We start from the raw sequence: 21,956 nt of genomic DNA on the forward strand, positions 1-21,956 counted from the left end.
AAGAATTTCTTCCTTTTATCTAATTTAAATCTCCCCTCTTTCAGTTTAAAGCCACCAGCCCTTGTCTGATCACTACATGCCCCCGTATAAAGTACCTCTCCAGCTCTCCTGCAGGTCCCTTTCAGGAAGTCTGCTACGGGGTCTCCCTGGAGCCTTCTCTTCTCCAGGCTGAACATCCTCAACTCTCAGTCTGACATCACAGAAGTGCTCCAGCCCTCTGATCATCTTTGTGGCCTCCTCCAGACTTGCTCCAACAGCTCCACGTCCTTCTCATGCTGGGGGCCCCAGAGCTGAACGCAGCGCTCTGGGTGGGGTCTCAGCAGAGTGGAGTAGAGGGGGAGAATCGCCTCCCTCAACCCGCTGGTCACGCTGCTTCGGATGCAGCCCAGGATCCAGTTGGCTGTGTGGGCTGCAAGTGCACATCGCTGGGTCACACGGAGCTCCCCATCAACCAACACTCCCAAGTCCTTCTCCTCAAGACCGCTCTCAATACATTACCCGCCCAGCCTGTGTTTGTGCTTGGGATTGCCCCGACCCACATGCAGGACCTTGCACATGAAGTCAGGATTCATTTGCTTGTCTCCAGGTCTAAAACTCTATTTAAAGATAGGGTTCACGTGAATGAATTTTGGTAGTTTATAGACAAGCAGAGAGCTAGTACAAAGTTACTCAAACCATAACATGAGTAAAAGTGGATTTTCAACTTATACACTTTGGAACAGCTAACATTTGTTGCAGTAATAATAAAAATAGGTCCTCAAGAGGAGAAAAAAAAAATACACAGAAACAGTGGTTCACTTCTGTTTAATCAGAGACTGTTACAAAGTGGTAGAGATACTTTACAGATGTGTATGTGCAATGATCCACTCCTGAAGCATACAGTTCATAGACGGTTCCAATGGATGCAAATGATGTCAGATCCATATTCTTCTTTGTAAACTGAATGCTACAAAATTAAGCTAGTTACTGTTACCATTACTTGCATGCATTAAAGCGATGCATGTACTTACCAGTCTCTCACTTTCTTGAATTAAATTCAACATGAATATTTTGCCACCTGTCTTTTGAAAAAGATCAACAATTCCATCCCTTTCATACTACTTACACAAAACCAGCATCAAGTTACAGAAAAAACCTTCACGACACACTAGCTCCTGTGGCCGTACTGCTCCTGAGAGGGGACAGAATTCAACCATGTGCTTTTAGGTACTTTAAGAAAGTACTAAAGTTTGGAGTCTGGGTTCACTGCACAGTGGCCATAATCTCTGAAATGATGATTCAGAGTCATGAAGCAGAAGCCTGAAGGAAATCGGGTGAACCGAGTTGCTGTCCATATATACCATATCAGAACAGAGAAGGAAGACTTCTGAACCACATCAGACTGGACAGCTGCTGTAGTGGTGCATCAGAAATTGAGCTATAACTTAAGGCTGCTCACCTGGTTATGAAAGCTCAGATTCCTAGTATTGTTTTAGTGCAGCATCAAAGAAAAATAAACTTAATTCTACCAAAAAGCACCGTAACTAATTGCCATAAGTTTCACAAAGAGATGATGTTCCACCAGAGTTTGTATTAAGATCTACTCTGGACAAATACACTTTTTGTTGATAAACACACTAGAGAACACCACTACCCTTCAGCTATCCCCACCCATTGCCAAGCTGGTGTACAGGTAGTGCAGGTCAGCATCCAGCCACTGTCAAAACTAACACTTCACAAAGTAATTCCGCAGCCAAAAGCAGTTACTCATTCCGACTTATTACTGAGCATTGCATTAAGCATCAGCTAGGGCCACAGAAGTTAAAAGATGCACACATTCTGTTAATAAGGATAATGGTCTCACAGCAAGGTATCCCTATTATTCATGCACATCTGCCATTAAGATTTAGGAAATACAGGCAAAGATAAGTTATAAATTATACAACTTTGCCTTTTTTTTTTTCTTCTAGGGAGAAACACCTACACAACATTATTCAAAAATGTGCATGTAGCTAGCTCTGCAGACAAAGCAATTTAGTGTGAATGACTGAGAACTGATGCAGAGAAGACGCCAGGAGACGAGCTTCAAGGGCAACTATTCTAAAACCTGGGAAGATATAATCCCCTTGAAACTTCTAATGTTAGTATGATGAATTCTGCAGTGTCACATAAGATTCCAAAATTCTAAAATAAGCACTACTACTAGAAGCATCAAGTCACTCATCAATCTACCCTAGACCATACAGATAAGCTGACAAAACTGAAGTGTCTGTTCAGCTACCACATTAGTGTGATCTTCCCAATACCTAGTTTCTATATAATTATACACCAATTAGGTCAAAAGCCCCTCAAATTCACCATGTGATAACATGCCCTTGAGAAGTGCATTAAAGCACGGGAGTTTTACAGCTCACCCAGCTGTGAAACTATGCTCTGTGCTACAGCACAGAAAAGTTTTCATCTCCCATGTTGCTACGTAGAGATGAGGTACACAAAGCTTTAATAAAAATACGCAGCTATTCTGAAGGAGGTTGCATCTTTTATCCAATCACAAAGTCTCTCTCCTATTTTAAGGTGTAGAATATCTATAAAATAAAAGGCCAAAATGTCAGGAATATGGAACAGGGCAGAAGGAAAGAAGAGGGGCAGAGCAGTAACTCTGGAGTAAGATAAAACAGCTGGGCAAACCCACTTTTATTGGTAGCCTATGAAGTGCTGAAATGGGGGGGTAGGGAAGAGAAAGAACAAGCTCCCGACCTAGAGACCTAACAAAGTAAAAATGAGTTGGTAGGAGACAGTAATTAGCAATAGCCAAAGAAAACTGAAAGAAAGATTACATTACTGCTATGGATTCTTACAAACGGAAATGCTTATTTATTCCCCAACACGACAAATATAGTATCCTATAATTGGTTCACTGATAAAACAGCCTCTCTTATAATAGGCAAGTTACTGAAGAAGCAACTTCAACTTTAGATATTCACACTTTTCAGTAACACCAATGGCTATTTGTTAACGTGCCGTATTAGATTTTCCTTAAAAGTGCTTGCAGATATTACCTACCCGTAAGTGTAGTTAAATCCATTACAGATCTTCAAAATCTAGATGTTCACTCACTACTGAAAACAGTAGTAGATAACAGATACATTCACATTTCAGAGACCAAAATTCCCCTCATGTATTTAAGTGGTATCATTTGAACAAGTTATTTCAAATAGGAACATCAGGTACTTACAGATTAAACTAACCTGTACTGGCAGTGCTGTGGAATTTTTCTTCTCTACCAGTAAGTAGCAAATGCTGAAATTCTGCTGCTAGTTAACAGAAACACAAATTGTATTAAACCAAGGAGTTTAACCCATGATTTAGATTTTCATTAAAAAAGCTGCCAAACTTCAATTACTGCAATTTGTTGTTTAAGAAAAGCATATGAAGTAAAGGCAACTATAGGCTATTTTTAATTTGCCCTTACTTTTCTGCTGTTTTTCATACATAAGCCCCAAGTTTAACAAGGTAACCCTGTTGCCTACCACAAACATAAAGGAAATTACAATACTTACATTGCCAGGTTCCTTCATTAAACAGACTCAAAGTGTTTTCTTATTCTAGACTTTACAAATGAAAGAGCAAAATGTCTTTTCTTCCACTGAAATTTATGGGAAAGAAGCTGAAGAATTCAGTGCAAGTAACATATATGCAAGTAACTCAACCAAAAAAAAAAAAAAAAAAAGGAGAGAAAGAAAAAAGCTCTGCATGACCTCTTTATCTCAAAGCATTACCTCATTTCCTAAATTGGGAGACAGTGAAATAGGTTCCTTTGGTTGTATGGCATTGATTTCTGGTAATTCAAAACTGCTGTTAGGGAAAATCTTTTATACATATTGGCTACTAAGGGCAGCAGAAGTTGAAATTCTACACACATCCCCTTTCTGAGTAGCACCTGGGAATACAGCTAAGATTTCGACAAAATCTAAGAAATAAAATTTGAGGTATCAGATGCTTGAATCTGGTATAAGGCAGTTAGCTAAAAAGAGATATACTTTAACTGCTAGCAAGAGAAGTTTTTAAGGAAGCTTCAAGCTCTCCACATTGCATGTTTGTTTGTTTTCAGTCAAGATGATACCGGCATTATAATTCTACTATTTTCTGAAAACTTTTCAACCTCTTTAAATCCCCGAGAAATAAAAACCTTATGATCTTGCTCAGGTGGAAGTGCCTCACTACTCGAAAGTGTGATCAGATGTGTAAATAGGAATCCTCAGTTCATACCATGGACACTCAATACTGACTTGTCAGGATGACGGTAACATCCAGGATCCTGTGGCTCACGGCAGGATCTGGCTGTCTGCAGAAGCAGCAAAGTGACGTGTCTGGCTCCTTCACAGCAGTAAAAATGCATTCACTGTACAGCAGAATCTACAAATACTGTACTCGAACCGTATTTTCTTCTAGCAGAGTCTTAACGAGAATCTGCGCTCTGACAACCAAAGACTGCATAAAGCTGATGTTTACAGCGTAAGAAAAGTCACATTTTTTTTCCAGAACTTCAAAAAGAACATTATAAACATTACACTTCAAAATCACTTCAATTCTATCTTGATCTTTTCAAAGGCTTCCTCAAAGCTTTTTTTATTCTAAACTAGTATCTACCTACCCCAACAACTACAGGAAAATATGGTAGTCACCAATAGCTCCATTTTTATAGAATCCAGTCACTACCATCATTTCACAGGTCTGATTAGTTTGGTTGCAAGTATACACACATTTTAAAAAAATTATTCTGGAGGCAGTCTATTCCTTAGGGTATTTAAGGGCTACAATCTTTATTAGGCAAGGCACAGAACGTATTATGAACCCATCACACAACTGTAAAGCAAGCCAAAATTTCATGCGCGTATGTACTTTATTTGGCACATCTCCCATTCACTTCTCTGTTAAAAACAGTGGGTGCAAATTCACCCAGTTTAGTAGAGTATCAGTTAACTCTTGCCCTTTAAAAAAGATCATGTACCTCTACTTAAGCTTAAAAAAAATGCACAGTAGTCCCCAACACTTACTTCCATTAATATCTATAAAAGTCAAGTCACTAGAATACTATCATCATTAGAAAAGAAATTCCATGAACAAGATGCACAACCTTGTGATACACAGACTGCTGCAATACTGGAGTGTCTGTAAAAGCACACTGCTGTTCCTCAAAGAGATCTCGTTTACAGTGTAATTTTTTCTTGGAACTATGCCCCTTAGATCCACACGAGGAGGCAGGGAGGAAAATGTCACCAACAGAAATTCAGGAAAAGAGCAAAATATGAACCATTTGCACTAGATGAGAATTTTACAGTTATAAGATCGGACTCAAACTTCTGTTGATTTTCTATTTCACTGCTGACAGGGTGCAAGACCTCCTTGGACAAAACCTGTTCTTCAGAAGCTGAAGTTGTCTTTAAGCAACTTCAAGCATTCCAAAGGAATATCTCTGCAATAGTGTGAGCAGCAACACTAAAGCTCCTTTTTCTTCACAAAGAGTAGAATTTTTTGCTAGTCATTGTGTGAAAGAGGGAACTTAGATAACCATATACCTAAGCAAATTTTCAATATACAACAGAATTCCACAAGGTTTCAAAAAAGTGCTATGACTTTGAGTATAGCTGCAACAGACAAAATATTGTCAAGTTTAGTGTATTTGAGAGATTGAGGAAAAGATTTTCGCTGAAACTGACAAACTGAAAAATGTGCAGCTTTGATTTCTCATTCTTCTGCTTCACCAAATTGAATCTCTATTTCTTCACAGGGCTCTACATTAATATTTGTTGTGGTGCAGCTCACAAATGCAGCAGTATTAACATCTTAACCTCCTCCAAAGAAACTGTATTCTGTAATTTAGGCTACGCGATTTTGTGACCGTAAATGTCACTAACTAGTTTAAACCTACATATTTTAAGCACTTCATTAGATGCATCTCCCCAGAAGAAGAAACATTATTAATTGGTAGTTACATGCGACTAGTTCACAGACCACACAAAAGTCACATTAGCAAAACCAAAACCAAATACAGCACAAATGCAATGCAGGGGAAGAGAGGGAGGGGGCGGTGTGGCTGAAGGACTACGCGAGCAGCCCTCGAAGGAAACACCTTCCGTTAAGAGAAAAGGTACCCAAACATCTTTAAACATGTTCCCTCCCCCTAAGACTCTTAAAAACACAATAATAAAAAGATAAATATTAATATAGAGCCCATCTACCAAAAGAGAATAAAAAAACCCTAAGTTAAAATAAATTTAGGGGCCTTCACCAAACTTGCTGCAAGTTTGGGGACATAAATATCCAACAGCCATAAAGCTGTGAAAGCCCCCAGAATGAATAAAATAAATCCCACTTGCCTCAGACTGAACAGGGCAACACTGAGACTCTGCCTCAGCCTGTCCTATGGCAGGGCTATAGGAAGAAGAAAAATTTAAATTTTAGAAAAAACATGACCCAATTAAGTAAAAGACATGCATTCAAAGTTAACAAAATTCCAGTGATCAAGCAAACAAAAGAAAATGACTGCTACAGCACCTATTTAGGCCCAAAGGAAACTCTTTACAGTCGGTAGCTCTTTCTGAATTGGACAGTTTGTTTTGCTTTGTATCTTGATCAATGGAACCCAAGTCAGTTGTCTTGGGGCATTCTTCCCATAACTGATAGTATTTACTGCACCAGTTCACAAAAAGATTCCATCAGCCACTGAAAATGTTCACCCTCACCTTAGTATTTATGTAGAAACTAGACCAGTACAATTATTAAGCCATCTACTATTATTTTTTAAGTGTCATTAGTTACCATTTTAAATTGCAGCCCCAACTCATGGACTGGTGTATTAGATTTTCAATTTAACTGAAGAGTCATAATGCCCTTCTTGCTGTTTGTAAAACTGAAGTAATCTTGATATTTTATTTTCTCTCTTGTATGCAAAATTCTTTGATTTCCATAAAATAACTGCAGGTTACATATTCCATTCAATTTTATCCAGGTTTTAAGAAAGTTAAGTTATACAGTTCTATGTAAGTACTGTTTAAGAGCTCCACACACTCAAATAATTGTGGAAACCATAGAAGGCAGATGCAGTTGAATGTGTTTCTAGAAGCTTGTTTATGTTCTCCCATGCATGCACAGAGCGAGGAACAGTTATTCACTGAAATTATTACATATACATCCCAGCCTCAAATTTATTATCAGCACCTAAAAATCTCATATGTGAAAAAAAAAAGAGTTTTTTAGTCCACATAAGCCAGCTAAATTTTCGAGATTTTATTTAAAGCAACCTTTGCCAAAGGCAGAAAGGTATTCTAGAGGCAGTACGAAACAGTCATATCAAGACTTCCAAAAAACTAGCCTGGGCTTTTCCAAGGTTCTTTCATGCCAGTCTCACCCCTTTGGCTCTAAAAATCAGCAGATATGAGACCAGCCCCTCATAATGATATTGAGAGACCATGCATAAAATAATTTAGAACCTTTTAAACAAGTCCTAGATGCCATAAATTCTAAGTATGTTGCTAAACATATTTTCCCACCTGTGTATAAACATTTTCTTGCAGCCTGTTTTTTGTATTCAACATTTGCATTACATTCCAATTTAAAGATTGATCAAAAACCACTTTCAAGTTTTAAGTTTACTACAAGATCCGCCATGGCAAATTTAGACAACGACTGAAAAACAAAGTATGTAATTATATCACTAAAATCCTGCAACGGATACAAAAGAGATACGCTTTTCTGTAATAATAAAAGCTTCTGCAATCTCTTTCCAGGGAGAGCAAAAAACTGTCTGCAGAGCTACATTACATTAGGGATTTTGTTGGTACAACTATGTTTATTAAACTTTGCACTGTAAACCAGGCCTTAGTCTTTATACAAGCAATTACCACATTCAAAGTTGTCTTCCTCTTTTTGGGAAAATGCACCATAAATCCAACTCTCTGAACATTAAGAAGCAGTGTCCAAAGAAATGAAGGCAGGGACCAACAGACAACATATGCACTGAAACACCCGCCTCTTTAGGGAGTATACGCAGGAGACACAAGAGAAATTAAAGAGTAATTAAAGATAGCCACATCACAGCTCTTAGAGTACAGAAATGACAGGAGCAGGAAATTAAGTATCCACGTGAAAAATCATGGAAAAATTGTTTACCTGCTTGCTGTAGATTATTAGAGTACCGTATGAATAATGTGTGGCAGTACTTGGCTGAGGGATTATCATAACATTACTACTAAGGAAAGTTCCATCTTAAATAGCATCAAAGCTGTAAGTCTATGTAGTATTAGCTACAAAATGGTACTATCATCGGAACAACGAGACATTCACTATTTAGGAGAGGGAAACTCTTAGTTAATACAACTTGCAGGATATGCTGAGTTAACAGTACATGCAGTAAAGTTTTCAAGTATTTACCCCAGGAAAAGCTGAGGCCTGAAAACATACCAGTAAGTTACAGAAAGACACCGAAGGCAGAAGGTATTTACTTTACTAGGGGCAGGAGGGGAAAGCATCCTCACAGCAGTAATACTATCTTCAGAAAAAAACCCAGAAGTTCTATAGTTTTAAAAGCACAAGTTAAGATCAATTTATAACGTATGAATTTTATGTGTAGCATTACAAAAGGATGAACGTAAGACAGGGTAAAAATCTCTCCAGTGTTTTGTAATTGTCCTTATTAGATAAAGAAAAACAGAAAACCAGGGTACAAAAGCATTGTCTAAGCAAAACAGTTTTATCTGTTAGACTGATGTACAAAACAAGATGAAGAGCTAACTAAAGACCTGACATCAAGGCCCACACAGCACATTTGCAAGCCAAATACTGCACATCTGACAGGTGATCAGCAGATAGCAGTGATCAGAGAGAACTGCTTCTCAACAGAGGCTTGGAGTTATGGTCTTCAAACTGCCAAACATGTCAGAAAAAGTGTCTGATCATTCTTAATGGTTAAACTAAGGCTGTTCAGCTGCATTTAGCCTGTTTTGGATGCTCTGGGCGCTTTTAAAAACCATTCTGTGACCTCAAGTTTGAAAGCGAGAGACAATATAGTATTTTAGCTGTACTGTATTTCTGGACTATTAAGAGACAGTACAGAATAAAGCCACATTAAGTACTTAAGTGTAGCTAAAAATCCCCAAGACTTTCACAAAAGAGCCAAAACACTCAGTATTATATAAATTATTGTGAAAAACTGAAAAAACTCCACCATCAACAAAAACACTTATGGAACAAAAACTGACAGAGAAATGCTGATAGTCTTTCTAACCTACCCTAAAAGATGAGGTATGTCCAGAAATTAAACTGCACAGATAAGGCTTGAGGCTGGAACGTGTATTTAAAGTTGACCTGCAAACGAAAAATTCACCACTCCTTTTTCCTCCTGTTGTGAAGAGACCAGGGAAGCTCTCACTTCCCTTCTCTCCAAAAAGTCTCCCTCTACATTGTCATTTGCATCAGAAATACAGCACACTAACACACGGATGTTAGACATTCAGAAAATGACAACCTTGACAGTAATTCATCACTCTACTCTTATAAATAGATAAATGACTAATTCATATGGGGAAGACCTCTCTGATAACTGTAATAAGGAGAACTGATAAAAAGGTCTCTTAGGTTCTAGACTCCAGACACTTCCATTAAATGGCTCAAGAAACCCAGCCAACATGATAGCACACTAGGGATTGTTCATCTTTTAGACTCTGTTGAGATCTGAAATTCTGAACTTTTAAAATAAAAATACACTATAACATATTACTCTTGCCCCTCTTGTCTCTTTTATACACTGAGAAGAAATTCAAGTTATTTTTTCTCTTTTGCAGGTCAACTTCAATACGACATCAACTGGAAGTCACTCACCCATGTGACATGCACCTAAGCTTCTAGAAATCTTAATCTAAAAGGCTCCTGAAATTCATATCCGTTTGCACATTAAAAAGAGTCCCTTGAAGAATGAACTAACAGGACACATCTGGCACTAGGATGCATCTTAGAGCAATCACTTTTACATCCCACAAGTAGGTGCCAGGACTAGAAATCATTTTAAAATCTATTGAGGACAAGAAAGCACAAATAAAGAAACATATGCATTAAGACAAGTTACAACTTAAGAGCTAAGACGTGCCTCCTGCAGCCTCATTTTTGAGGAGTCAGTTAATAAGTGTACAGGTCTTTGTCTACACAGATGTGCAGCTAAGGAGTGACTTAATTTTAGAACAATTCAGATTTTATCAAAACAGCACCAATAACTGTGTTCATTACACCAACAGCTACCACGGCATGCATCTGTACAAACCTTTCAGGCAGTTGTCCACAGCTGGTCATGAATAAAAAGGCATATAAATTTTTATCTTCTTTTATTACAATGAAGTTTATAACGGTACAGAAAAGTCACAAGACCTTAGTGGGTCAGTTTACTTAAACCCTGAAACAGGAGGAACTCTAAATACATTAAATATTGTTACAAGTTCAGACTTAAATGTACAAGTAGTTGGGAACAGTTACAGCCCTCACCAAACTATGTTGGGGACATGAAGTCCAACAGCACTTGAAGTGCTGTGAAGGCATAATTTCACAAATAGCAACATAATGTTACAGAACTTGCCTTTAAGGTGGTATGTTCATGTAATTCCAGCGCCTTCACAATTTAACGAACCATATTTACTATACTTCACTTCTAAAAACCTAGATGAAACATGAAAAAGAAGCCATACAGTATAAATTGCAACATCAGGAAAAGTTCCTGTTATTATTCCAAATAATTTTCCCATGTAAAATAAGAATGTCCAATAGCTCCTTGCATGTGGGAAGATACTTATTTTTTTAAAGTCACAATGCAGCCTTAATTGACGGAAGCTCGGCTATATTAACAGCACAAGATGAGAAAAGGTTTAATCTCCAAACCTATTAGAGCGTGTGTAGTAGCATCAGTAGCGGCCACCTTGCGACATGACAGGAGGTCTCATTCCCATTGGAGGTCGAGGAGGTCCACTTTGGTAAGGGGGCACCATTGGAGGTCCCTGACCATAGGGAGGCATCGCTCCAGGAAGATATCCTGGCATGCCCTGGTGATGAGCACCATATTGACCTATAAACAGAACATTTAAGATGCAAAGAATATTTTTTTTAAAATAATGGGCAGAAATTGCATTTTGTGAAAAGCTTCACCACCCCCACTGCCAGTATATGCCCCTTCACGTTTTAAAAAAGTTTAGAGTATAAAGACAAATCTTTTCAAGAAAAGAGAACTGCAAAACGTATGATTACCATGAGGTGGCATGGGAGGTCTCATTCCTTGTTGTTGCGGAGGAATTCCTGGCTGTGGTGGCATCATACCTCCAATTGGTCCAACTGGTGGATTACCCAAGGCAGCTTGTCCAGCTCGAGGAAGATTGCGCTGATATTTAGGCAACTGTGCCCTTCTCTCTTCCTAAAACCAGGAACAGGCAAGAGTAACGCATTGTAAGACTCAAACTCATCAAAAGCAAGTAAATGAGAAGTGTAACAAAGTAGATTACAGGTACTACACTATTTCAACGAACTGGTAATGTTACACAGTAGCATCTGGATTTTTCCCCCTTCCTTCAAAGTTACTATATCAATACTGCCTAATCTAGCATTTTGCACTCAACACACATTCTCCTCCTCTCTCAGCTGAAGAAAGCCTTTCCTCATAACAAGCTGGGACAAAAAAGCCAAACACAAATCTAAAGATATCTGAACTGAAATTAAGGTTCATTTGTTTTATCCATGAATTCCATATTTCTGACTTGTAATAGCATCAAGACCACTTCCAACTGTTGTCTTTTGTCCTGCCCTCATTAGCATCACCAACAAAAATAAAGCTTAAATCTGCAGCAGGAGCATTGCAATATGCCAGTCATCACCTTGGAACCCAAGTTTTATCAATGCATGATTCTGTTACATTAATACTGTGCAGTTTGCACTCTCACTGTTATCAAAATACGCATAACGCAGACCACAGAAGAAATATCAGCATGAACTGCATTTTTCAGTAAGACAATTAAAATATTTTCACTTACCAGTGATATATCCTCATCTGGATGGATCAACTTACTGGTTGCACTGGTGGTTGTGAGGGTAGCAGGCTTACTTGTTATAGATGTAGCTGGTTTAGCTGCAGTACTGTTTGTCGTGCTAGTGGTTGAGGCTGTAGACTGTGTGTAAGCAGGGAATGTAGGTTTGGGGGGTTCTGTTGTTGTTGCAGGTGTAGAATTCAAAGGTTTAAAATCAGTACCAACCGGACCTGGAACAGCTGCTGCAGCCTGTGAAACACAGAGACAGATCAATATTTATTTCTCAACACATAAGAAATTAAATGATGTCTGTTAGACCTCTGAAACCTTCCAGTGAGATACATAATTAAAACAAGCTTGACTAAAGTTCAGCCTTATCGCATACTAGAGCAACTGAAAACAAGATAAAATAAACCCCAGTATTTACACAGATATACACAAACACACACTGGAAAGTCTAAAATTTGCAGGTCAAAAGCCACAACTAGAAAAAAAAGAACAACAAAAAGCCCCCCACTATCAAAATTTTTATCTTAAATATTGAGTTTGGTAAATGTTTAAATCTTTCCTGGATCACTGTTCTATTAAGAGCCTAGAAGTATAAATTCATCATTCTCTTACTAAATTATTAGCATACTTTAGCAACCATTAGAGTACAGCTCCAAGTGTTAGTATTCATTAAAATTAGGTATTTAAGAAGTGCTTTAATGAAATATTTAAGAAAGCTCTATTGCGTCAGGGTTTTTGTTTTAAGCGCTCTCTCTATAAAAACACTGCAATATTTTCATAAAGTATTATGTCTCTCTATAGATCTTTAATCTCACTTGTAAAATGAAGAATCGACTGAAGACAGATACAAGGTCCACTACAGATTCCAGCATCTCACTTTCCTACTTCTTTCTTAAATTAAAACTGTGAGACAAGTTCGCTTTACTTGGCTTCCTCTGAAGACACAGCAATCTCCAAAGCAAGCTTTAGTTATGAGAGAATGCTTCTCTTTCTAGTCATTTGGAATTATCTAGTACATTTGGAATTATCTGAACTTTCCAATCAAAACAAAAATATTTCACTCTTTTGCACATAATGCAAACTACAAAATTCCCTGCGTTGTGATGTACAATATTAAACAACATAAACTAAAAAGCCTTCACCATGCATCAAGCTAACCACTGCCCACTAAAATGCATTTAACTGCTTTCATGCTTTTTTAACCCTTTAGAACCAGGATGTAACATTTCGTTTTCACACTAGGAAAAATTAGGCGCTTTGACATGCTTACTTCTAGTAAGACGCAAGTGACAATCAAGGACTCTGCAGTTTTACCAGCTAAACATAACCAGGAATATAACAGAAATTATCTGAAGATGTTTAGTCAATTTTAGATTTTACAGAACGGTCCAAAGGGTTAAGTTGCAAAACAATTTTTTTTTTTTTAACTGTGACTTCCTGCGTACTTGTGCTGTGCTAGGAAACAGAGCGTTAGAAGATGCTGACAGACTTTCTGAATTGGAGGAAGCTGTACTTGAGCTTGTGACAGGTGTCCCCATCTGTAGCATAAAAGAAAGGAAACAGTGAAAAGTCTCCAAACAAATGGGTGGACAGTATCCAGATGAAAGGATTTCTTATGCTAAGTCATTTCTTATGAAAGGACTGTGTTTTTGTAAACGAGTATTTTCCCTGCAGAAGTCCAAAATGCAAAGAGTACACTACCAAGGTCTCCGCAACATACTTGAAAGCAAGCAAAAGCTTCAAAACTTACACAGAACAAGTGTAATCAAAGGGTAGATAGAGGTCACAAGCCACTATCAATTCCCCACTTCCCTCCCCAAAACATTAAAACAAAGCTTTTACTACCTTTACTTACTCCTCAACTTTTTAAAGTAAAAAAATCTCCTAATTCAGTCAATGTTTAACTAGTTTCAAAAGACTATAGAATAAATTGGTCCATCTACGGGTTGAGAGCCCATTATGAAAAGAACAAGTCACGTCAAGACTTATGCTTTGGAAATTTTAAGTAAAGCTCTGCGCAATCAGATTCCTGTAGCTGACTAACACAGCCCTTCACCCACCCAAAGAACCCTTAAAAATGACAAACTAAATGGATTAAACAAAGAAGTGTTTTGCACACTCCTTTCTTCCGCATGTGCTTACAGAACTTCTGCCTGGTTTCATGGCTATTATAAGACAAACAAAAGAACCTTTTAAAATTTGTTCCAGCACTACACTGAATTAAAACTTAAGAATCAACCAAAGCAAGAAACTTAACCAATCATTTCTCCGGCCTCCTCAATCATAAAGAATAGACACTGTTGAGATAGTGGCAATTTGAAGAACAATAGATTCCAGGCCATGATACCTTACCTGCCCCGCACTCGGGAAGAGTGGTTTCGTAACCGGAGGCTGGGGGGTAGGTGCCGCCGCAGCAGGAGCTGGAGGTCTGTTGAGAATGCCTGGAGCTGTAACAGGCTGTGCTTGGGTCATCGGAGGCATCCCAGGACGAGGACCAACAGGTGGTGGCATACCTACAAACCAGAGAACCAGTAACCAGTTAGGCTGAAGGAAGTAAGAATCCTCTACTCCTTTAGAGGATTCAGTTCACAGTGTTCCCAAGAACAAGGTCTCCTCCAAGGAAGATGTAATTTCAAGGTAACAGCAAAATAAAACATCACAAAAGGTAATACAAACAGTCAGTAAAAATGTCCAGGCATAGGCAGTAACCTCAGACACTTCAGAGCAATACCGAACTAAGTTGTGTCTTCTACTAGAGCTTCAGTGAAGAAGTTTATGCCCTCAATAAATCAATGCAACTACTGTTGTTCTTCATACAACAGATTTATTACTTGGGTGTATCACCAACATTATTTTTCACTTTGCACAACATTTTCAATTGTTATGATTTTCCAGCTGCAGCCACAGATATTAAAAAAGGATTGAAGAAAGACTAGGCAACACAAAGCCAGCAAAAGTACAATGAGAAAACTATATCCTACTTTTTACCTTCACAATGGTATCAAACACCATTATTTACAATGAAAAGCCATAAATCAACCCCTTCACCTGTGCACAAGAGTGGCTTCTGTAGCAATCAATCCACACCAAGGTGGTGGCATAAGTCTGTATATTCTTTATATAAATCCTAACTCTAAGTGGAAAGAAACATAATGCAGCTCTCACTATATATGAGTTTGACAACCCTGACCTACCTGGTGGCATGCCAGGCATAAGAGGCGGTATTCCTGGCCCAGGAGGCATCATTCCACCCATCGGCATCATCCTATTAAACAGAAAACGAGCACTGGTATGAACACTCATGAGAAACTGTTAAAACAACTGGCACATACCTGTATTAGATAAAATATTATGGTAAGTAATTTCAAGAAGCTCTCAGAGGCAACTCAAAACCAGCTGACTCCACAGTTAGAAATGTTTCTCCATAATTCCTCAAACTTCCTCTTCCACTATTAGCAGATTTCCAGAACTGGTGTCTCCCTTGAAATCTGTTTCAGCCTACTAGTTTCAGCAGTGTTCCAAGAACTTGATCTTAGTACACTCAGAAAATTTGGACGTAGGAAAAACAGCTAACTCCCATCACATTAAAATCGCTGTACATCTGCTATTACTCCTTCCTGACACCACGAGTCTATTTGTGGTTATAGCACCCTCATATTATTTTAACATATTCTCCTTACTCTAATGAATGGCTGACAATACAAATCTGTAAAACTATCCACAAAAAACTGATAAAAGCAGAGTTGAGACCACAGGATAAGAGAGCTTCTGGAGTTTCAATTACATTAAATATTCCCTACACTAAGGATAGAAAAGGGGATTATATATATATTTTTTTAAATTAGAAGTCCTAATTAGGGCACACTTTTGCTTCGTAGTAAAAACAGGGTTTTTGGTTTGTTGGTGTTTTTGTTTTCCTGCAACTGATAACTGAAGAAAAAAAAATGGTCTGTATTTCCTAACAGAAAGGTGGCATCTAAATGACTTATCCTTATCTCCTAAACCACATTACAAATTAATACATGTTCCCCATCTAAACCATACATACAATCCTTAATATAAGCAAATTCCTCCTGAGCAGGGCTGCAACTCCATAAAAAAATTATCTGTATTATCTGAGATTAATATACACAAGTCTTTTACAGAGAACAAACCAAGTGTAGCTTAAGTTTCCTTTCCCCCCCGCTCCCCAGATTCTCGAAGCTGGATTAGGGAAGCAAAACAAAGAAATGCTTTACTTAGCAAGATAAAGAGATATGTAGCAAACAAGTACACTCCAAACCCCCACGAAGAAGCAGTTTCTATTCGTATGACAAAGTCAAGACACCTTCGCCATTGCTGTTTCACAGTTAAACCAAATCATCATGAACAGGCAAGCACTCATTCTGCAAAGCAAACTGCTACTCTTGTTTTTCTTCCTGACTTGTCTACCACTGCTTCAAAAAGACCAACCAATGCAGAACCAGTAATGACTGGGAACACAGTACCATCGCCCGCTTTTTGAGTTAATGGTTGGAGAAGGCAAAAGTCAGTCTTGCCACCCATTCTGATAACTGTTAGACCCAAAAAAAGTGCTGATGCTCACTGCCTGCTGCCACCAGAAAGATGACTTTCTGAGAAACTGCAGGGATAGTCCTAGAACTAGTGTCACATTAAAACAAAAGTTGCTTCCTAGGTCCTAATTCTTCTTTGCTCTTTTTTTAAACAAAATATCATCAGGTTAAGTAAGCAGAATTTTAGATTAAACTTGTGTCTTTTCCTAGATGACACTACATTCAGCTGAAGTTAACAAAGCATTTAAGGAGGACTAAGCACCATCAAGTCTGATAAAATACTGTTCAGTTTCCACCCAGAAAAAGTACAGTCATGATGAACACCCACAAGATATTCAACTATGACATGATTTTGAAACAACATTTATGTCTCAGAAACAAACAAACAAACCCCCACACTTTCACCTCAGTGAAGTTTAAAATTGAGGAGCAAAGTTCCTGGAGTGTAAAGGATTGCTGGTTCAAGAGAGGTTTTAAGTCCCTAAGGGTCTATTTTGTTAATATTTCGTAGAATGCATTTCTCATAACATAGTTTTGTAGTATTCATTTAGAGAAAGCATAAAAACTTCAGATATTACACAATAACAAAACCTAACTAGACACTTCCCCCACATTCTTAGGCAATATTCAGAGGTTTTCAGTAAGACAATTTCAAGCTTATCAAAAACATGACATAAAATGACAATGAATGTACCTAGAATTACATTAACGAGATGCTTACATGTTTCCACCACAAAATGACTGCATGTATTTTCTCTGTTGATGTAATCTGTGAAAATTTATGACAAAATCAAAAATCTAACTGTGATTTTCCAAACACACTGTGAAAAGGTAGATACGGTGTCAACCCCAACCAAGCCTAAAAACCAACATTTTACTTTTGCCCAAAATACAACAAAAAAGTAAACCATCCAGTATTTTTTTTCCTGTTGGTTTGGTGACTGATAACCAGGTGCACAATGTATGTGCAATACACAAAGGAACAGTGGTTCACAGAAGGCTCTAAACCAACACAGAACTTTAAATTATTATACTACTCAATAAAGAGAAAGGCAACATAATTTATACATGAGCTGACAGTTTGGCCATATTTTTAATGTTGGTTTACAGCCATCCAGTTATTCGGTTAGTCTTAAAATCAAGGTAACAAAGTTCACAGGTTCCAACATACATTTTTCTAATTAGTTTTTCTTTTTCTGTGACAGTTTAAAGTGCACAGTATGAACATGTAGTATTAAATCTTTCTTGCTACTCACCCAGGTGGCATTCCAGGCATAACTGGAGGCATTCCAGGCATCATAGGCGGAACACCTGCCATTAATGGTGGTATACCTTAAAAGAAAAATAAACTTTAAACAACTCCAACAACATACAGTCGCTAACAAATCTCATCTAATAAATTCAGACTGGATGACTGCTTTACAGGAAGCTCTGAAAGATTGTTTTTTGAAATAACACTGCTTACAAACAATGCAATATCAAATATTATTTGCAAATCTTATATCCATTGTTCTCGGTCCTGCAAGACTCTGTATATTTTCTCAACAGTCTCCAAAGAACATTATCATTACAGAAAATATAATGAGACCAGTTTTTGCTGTCACTGATCAAAATTCTCTCCTCAATACACTTGCGGCCTGTGTATAAACTGCCTGCTCTATGCTAGTAGTCTCTAGATACACGGCAGCCTTTCTTTCCTGTTTTCAAAATCCAGTTACAAAATACCACCAAAAATATAATTGGTAGACTTATGTTTAAAGCACTAATCTGTCCTAACATGTTTGTTAAACCTAGGTTCAAGCATTAACTACCTTAATCTACTTCACAAAGGAAGACGCGTGCGCACACATACAGAATGGGGGAAGAAAATGAAGAAACTGGTTATGTGCGCCTCACAAAACTATTTTGTGACCTCTAACACCCAGTGTTAGACAGGGCAGATGATTATTCCAGCACACAAGCAGCAACTTGCGTTTCTTACCTGGAGGCATCCCTGGTGCACCTGGCACGGGAGGCAAACCCGGCTGTGCCATGGGGGGAATGTACCCCTGCTGGGGCTGAACCTGCTGGGGCTGAAATGAAGTTGAAGCTGCAGATTCATCATCTTCATACTCATCAGAATCATCTTGTTGTTTCTTTTTCTGGCTCTCTGCTGGGGAATACAATGTATATAGTCACACTGAAGACAAATTATATTCTATGAAATTCATTTTATCTGGGGTACTCTAGCTAGAACAAAGAACAACATTAAAATCTTATCAGTGTGTTCAAAAATTCATAGAATTACAAAGAATAAAAACTACCTGAGCCCACCTATATATACAAACAATAAAGGGAAGGAAAGTGACTCGCGTTGTAATGACCCGCAACATAAATGGGGGGCTCCCTTCATGTCAGTCTCATGCTATCCAAAATAAACCCAAGCAGTTCAAACAAAGGTACACTTAAACAGCATAGAAATCTAGTATTCGGGCACCATCAGGCTTGTATCACCCCTGGTCTTTCTCCCCCTCACCCTCAAAAATAAAATCACCATCCCCATATTCACCGGGTAACTGTTATAGCTGCACCGGCACACAGCTACCTCTGAACAGGAAAAGAAAAATCTCTCTCAACCTTCTACAGGACTGGCAGATGTGTAGCGCTGCAGTTAGAGAATGCATCAAACCCAACCCTCCCTCTTCTGAGTATCAGTAAGAAACAGGCTTGGGAAATAACTGATAACCAGCTAGATCACACTTTACCCTGAGTTTTTTGTTCAAGTAACCTCCTCCGCTCCTCCATGTCTTTTTCCGGAATGCCCTCCATGCCATAGATTTCCAGTTCAATGTCTGTTCTTCCAGGAATAGCATTTGGAACAGCATCTATTGTTTCTTTATGTACCTAAAGAGAAAAAAAAAAAATCCTCCTGCATACAATTCAAGTTAGATTCTGCATGTTCTTCAGCCAGTTTCAAGATAGAAAATGAACATCCTTAATGGGAAGAATTTCTCTGGCCAAGCATTTTCTTGATATGTACTCCCTAATCACTGTTAACTACTATGAGCATCTAAAATCAGTTTAAATAAACTTGCCTTCTGAGTACCAAAACAAGTCCCTCACTCCTCCCACACCCCAAACTGACTGGCAGAGATCTCTACTACATACTTTGCACAAGACTACCGACACAGCAGGACTCCTGTTACAGAAACACATCATTGCTTTTTCTCATCGGTTTTTAAGCAGCACCGAACCCCCCACCTTTTAAAATTCACTATTAATTCCAATTTTAGATACTGTTAAGAAAAGCTTATATAAGTCTAAAACTTCTTACCTGCATGCAATGTATAGCTAAGCCAGGTCCTGTATACAGTTTCTTATGACATATATGGCATTTAAAGTGCTTTGCTTTTTGATGCTGTATAAGGATTTTTTCATCATCAAAATCCCTGTTACAATACCTATTGAAGACTGTTAAGGAAACATTTAAACCCCAAAGCGACCCTCTATATAACACAATTAGCATCGTGATTTTCCCTGAAACAAACAAAAACACAAGCATCATCTCTGAGCATTCAAATCATGACAAATACTTCATGGGTGTCTGAACCCAAACCTCCTCCCCCTCAGACCACCCAGCAGTTCCCTCTTCAGACAGGTACAAAACCAGCACGATGTGCGTCCGCAATCAGAATCATCATTTGATTCCGTATTCTTTTACACACGTGTTTCAAGTCCACTTTTTTCTAAGTGCACTCATTCCTTCTCTGCAGATATTTAGATTAAAGTAATGTTGCTGACACATTAAAGGAGAAACAGACTTGAAATCCACAAAAGGGAAGTGATGCTGAACACTTAGAAGTGCCTATTTAACAAGTATCCGGAGCTAACATCTATGAAAGAGAAAGGTTTTAGTAAAAAATTCCTTTCCTTCTTCAGTTATCCAGCTATCAATTCTTATGACACTGCATAATTCACTGCAGTCAGTAAAGAATGCTGGTTTTCAACAGAAGCACTTTAAGCAAAGAACTTTCTGGACATCTATGTGACAGAAAAGACAAACTGCAATCTCCTTGCTGCAGGTCAGCATTAGTATTTCAGCAACCGCTCCACATGTATCTTCTTAAGCGAGACATACACGTTATTTATTCGCTGTTCCTTTTTAATACGTGTCCCTCACGTCCACCATAACTTGAAATATATTAATACTTAAAACAGAAGCACAGATGCCTTCCAACGGAAAGCGGTAAAATATCTCAGAGAAGCTTATAAAATCCTTTCTTAAACAATTTTATATCGGGCAGAAACATCTTAGAGAGCAAAAAGGTAAATCTGTAATCATCTCCCAACAAAAAGCATATTGTAAAGAAGTGATCGTAAAAAAAGCCACCGTTATTTCCGGATACTGCGAAATTATACGTGACTTTGAGGTAGTAATTACAAATTTGAAGGCGCCCCCCCACGCCCAGCCAAGAGGAAAAAAAAAAAAGTTTGTGAAGTCTGTTTTAATCACATCCACCTCACTTCCTCTTGAATAACTGTATTCATCAGAGGGATTTTCTTCCGTTAACATCCTTCCCTGTGGGATAAAAACCGTGCTCCATGCTCCCCACGACCCCGGCAATCCCGCCGGGCCTGCCCACGGGTGCGCTGGGACCAGCCGGGGAAGCTCCCGGCGCGGAGCGAGGCCGAGGCCGAGGGAGCGGGCGGACCAGGCCGCGGCGGGGGGGCGGGAAGGAGAAGCTGGGAAGGGCAGGCGCCAGGCCCCATCCCCGCGCTGAGGAGCACAAAAACGGGGCCGCGCCAAGCACGGAGCCCAGCTGTAACGGGGGTGGCGAGAAGGGAAGAGCCCCGTCCCGGGAGAAAGGAGCTGGGCGGAGAATGCGACAGGACGGGGCACAGACACGACCGGGCCAGGCCGCTGCCCTCCCCCACCCAGCTCCCCGTACCCGCGCCGTCCCACACAGAAGGATACCAGCACCAAGGCTTCAGCTGCTTCTTCTTCTTACGGCCCATGGCGGCGGCGGCGGCGGCGCCCCCGACCTACGCAGAAAGGAGACGGCCGAGCTCTTCCCCCCTGAACCGCAACCCCCGCACCAGCCCCACAGAGGCGAGCGACACAAAATGGCCGCCACGGGCCCTCCTGGCGCTGCCGCCTCCCAGCTCCCAGCCTGCACCGCGGCGCGGCGGGAAGGGACAGGGCTGCCCACGTGACGGGCTCTGGGGCTGTCCCGTCCTGCCCCGCGGCGGCGCCCGGCCGCCATTTTGTGCCGGTCGGCGTCGTGGGGCTGTTGAGGGACGTGGTTGTTTTTTCGTGTGATGTGGAGAAACTGTTTTTCTCCCTACGAAATCAGGCTGGGCAAGAAGCCGGTAGCTCTGA

General features: G+C 39.3%; 1 protein-coding gene across 8 annotated transcripts; it reads right to left on the bottom strand.

Moving 5' to 3' along the window:
• Positions 1-763: 763 nt before the first annotated feature.
• Positions 764-21,714, bottom strand: ZNF207 (zinc finger protein 207). Of its 8 annotated transcripts, none has more exons than XR_010607224.1 (13): positions 21,552-21,714; positions 19,911-20,037; positions 19,342-19,480; positions 18,579-18,749; positions 17,854-17,929; positions 17,319-17,366; positions 15,239-15,309; positions 14,397-14,557; positions 13,490-13,582; positions 12,042-12,284; positions 11,266-11,428; positions 10,604-11,086; positions 764-6,414 (listed from the first exon to the last, which is right to left on the bottom strand). XR_010607224.1 is itself a non-coding variant. In XM_065647653.1 (13 exons), the coding sequence occupies exons 1-12, from the start codon at positions 21,590-21,592 to the stop codon at positions 10,926-10,928; spliced, it is 1,494 nt and encodes a 497-aa protein (XP_065503725.1). In that variant the 5' UTR covers positions 21,593-21,714; the 3' UTR covers positions 10,339-10,683; positions 10,903-10,925. The 8 variants fall into 8 exon arrangements, 7 of the variants coding, with proteins under 7 accessions (XP_065503725.1, XP_065503726.1, XP_065503723.1 ...); XM_065647653.1 differs by lacking the exon at positions 764-6,414 and having other exon boundaries at positions 10,339-10,683; positions 10,903-11,086; XM_065647654.1 differs by lacking the exon at positions 764-6,414 and having other exon boundaries at positions 10,339-11,086; positions 18,579-18,746.
• Positions 21,715-21,956: the final 242 nt, after the last annotated feature.

The sequence above is a fragment of the Caloenas nicobarica genome, chromosome 18 (assembly GCF_036013445.1).
Source record: "Caloenas nicobarica isolate bCalNic1 chromosome 18, bCalNic1.hap1, whole genome shotgun sequence".
Taxonomy (NCBI): Eukaryota; Metazoa; Chordata; class Aves; order Columbiformes; family Columbidae; genus Caloenas; species Caloenas nicobarica.

Excerpts from the sequence above, each read along its gene's own strand:
- ZNF207 (XM_065647653.1), bottom strand. The coding sequence starts at position 21,592 with ATGGGCCGTAAGAAGAAGAAGCAGCTGAAGCCTTGGTGCTG. Across the intron at positions 14,558-15,238 it reads TATGCCTGGCATGCCACCAG|GTATGCCACCACCTGTTGGT; the intron begins GTAGGTCAGGGT and ends TCTGGTTTGTAG. Across the intron at positions 11,087-11,265 it reads ACCTCCCATGCCACCTCATG|GTCAATATGGTGCTCATCAC; the intron begins GTAATCATACGT and ends TTCTGTTTATAG.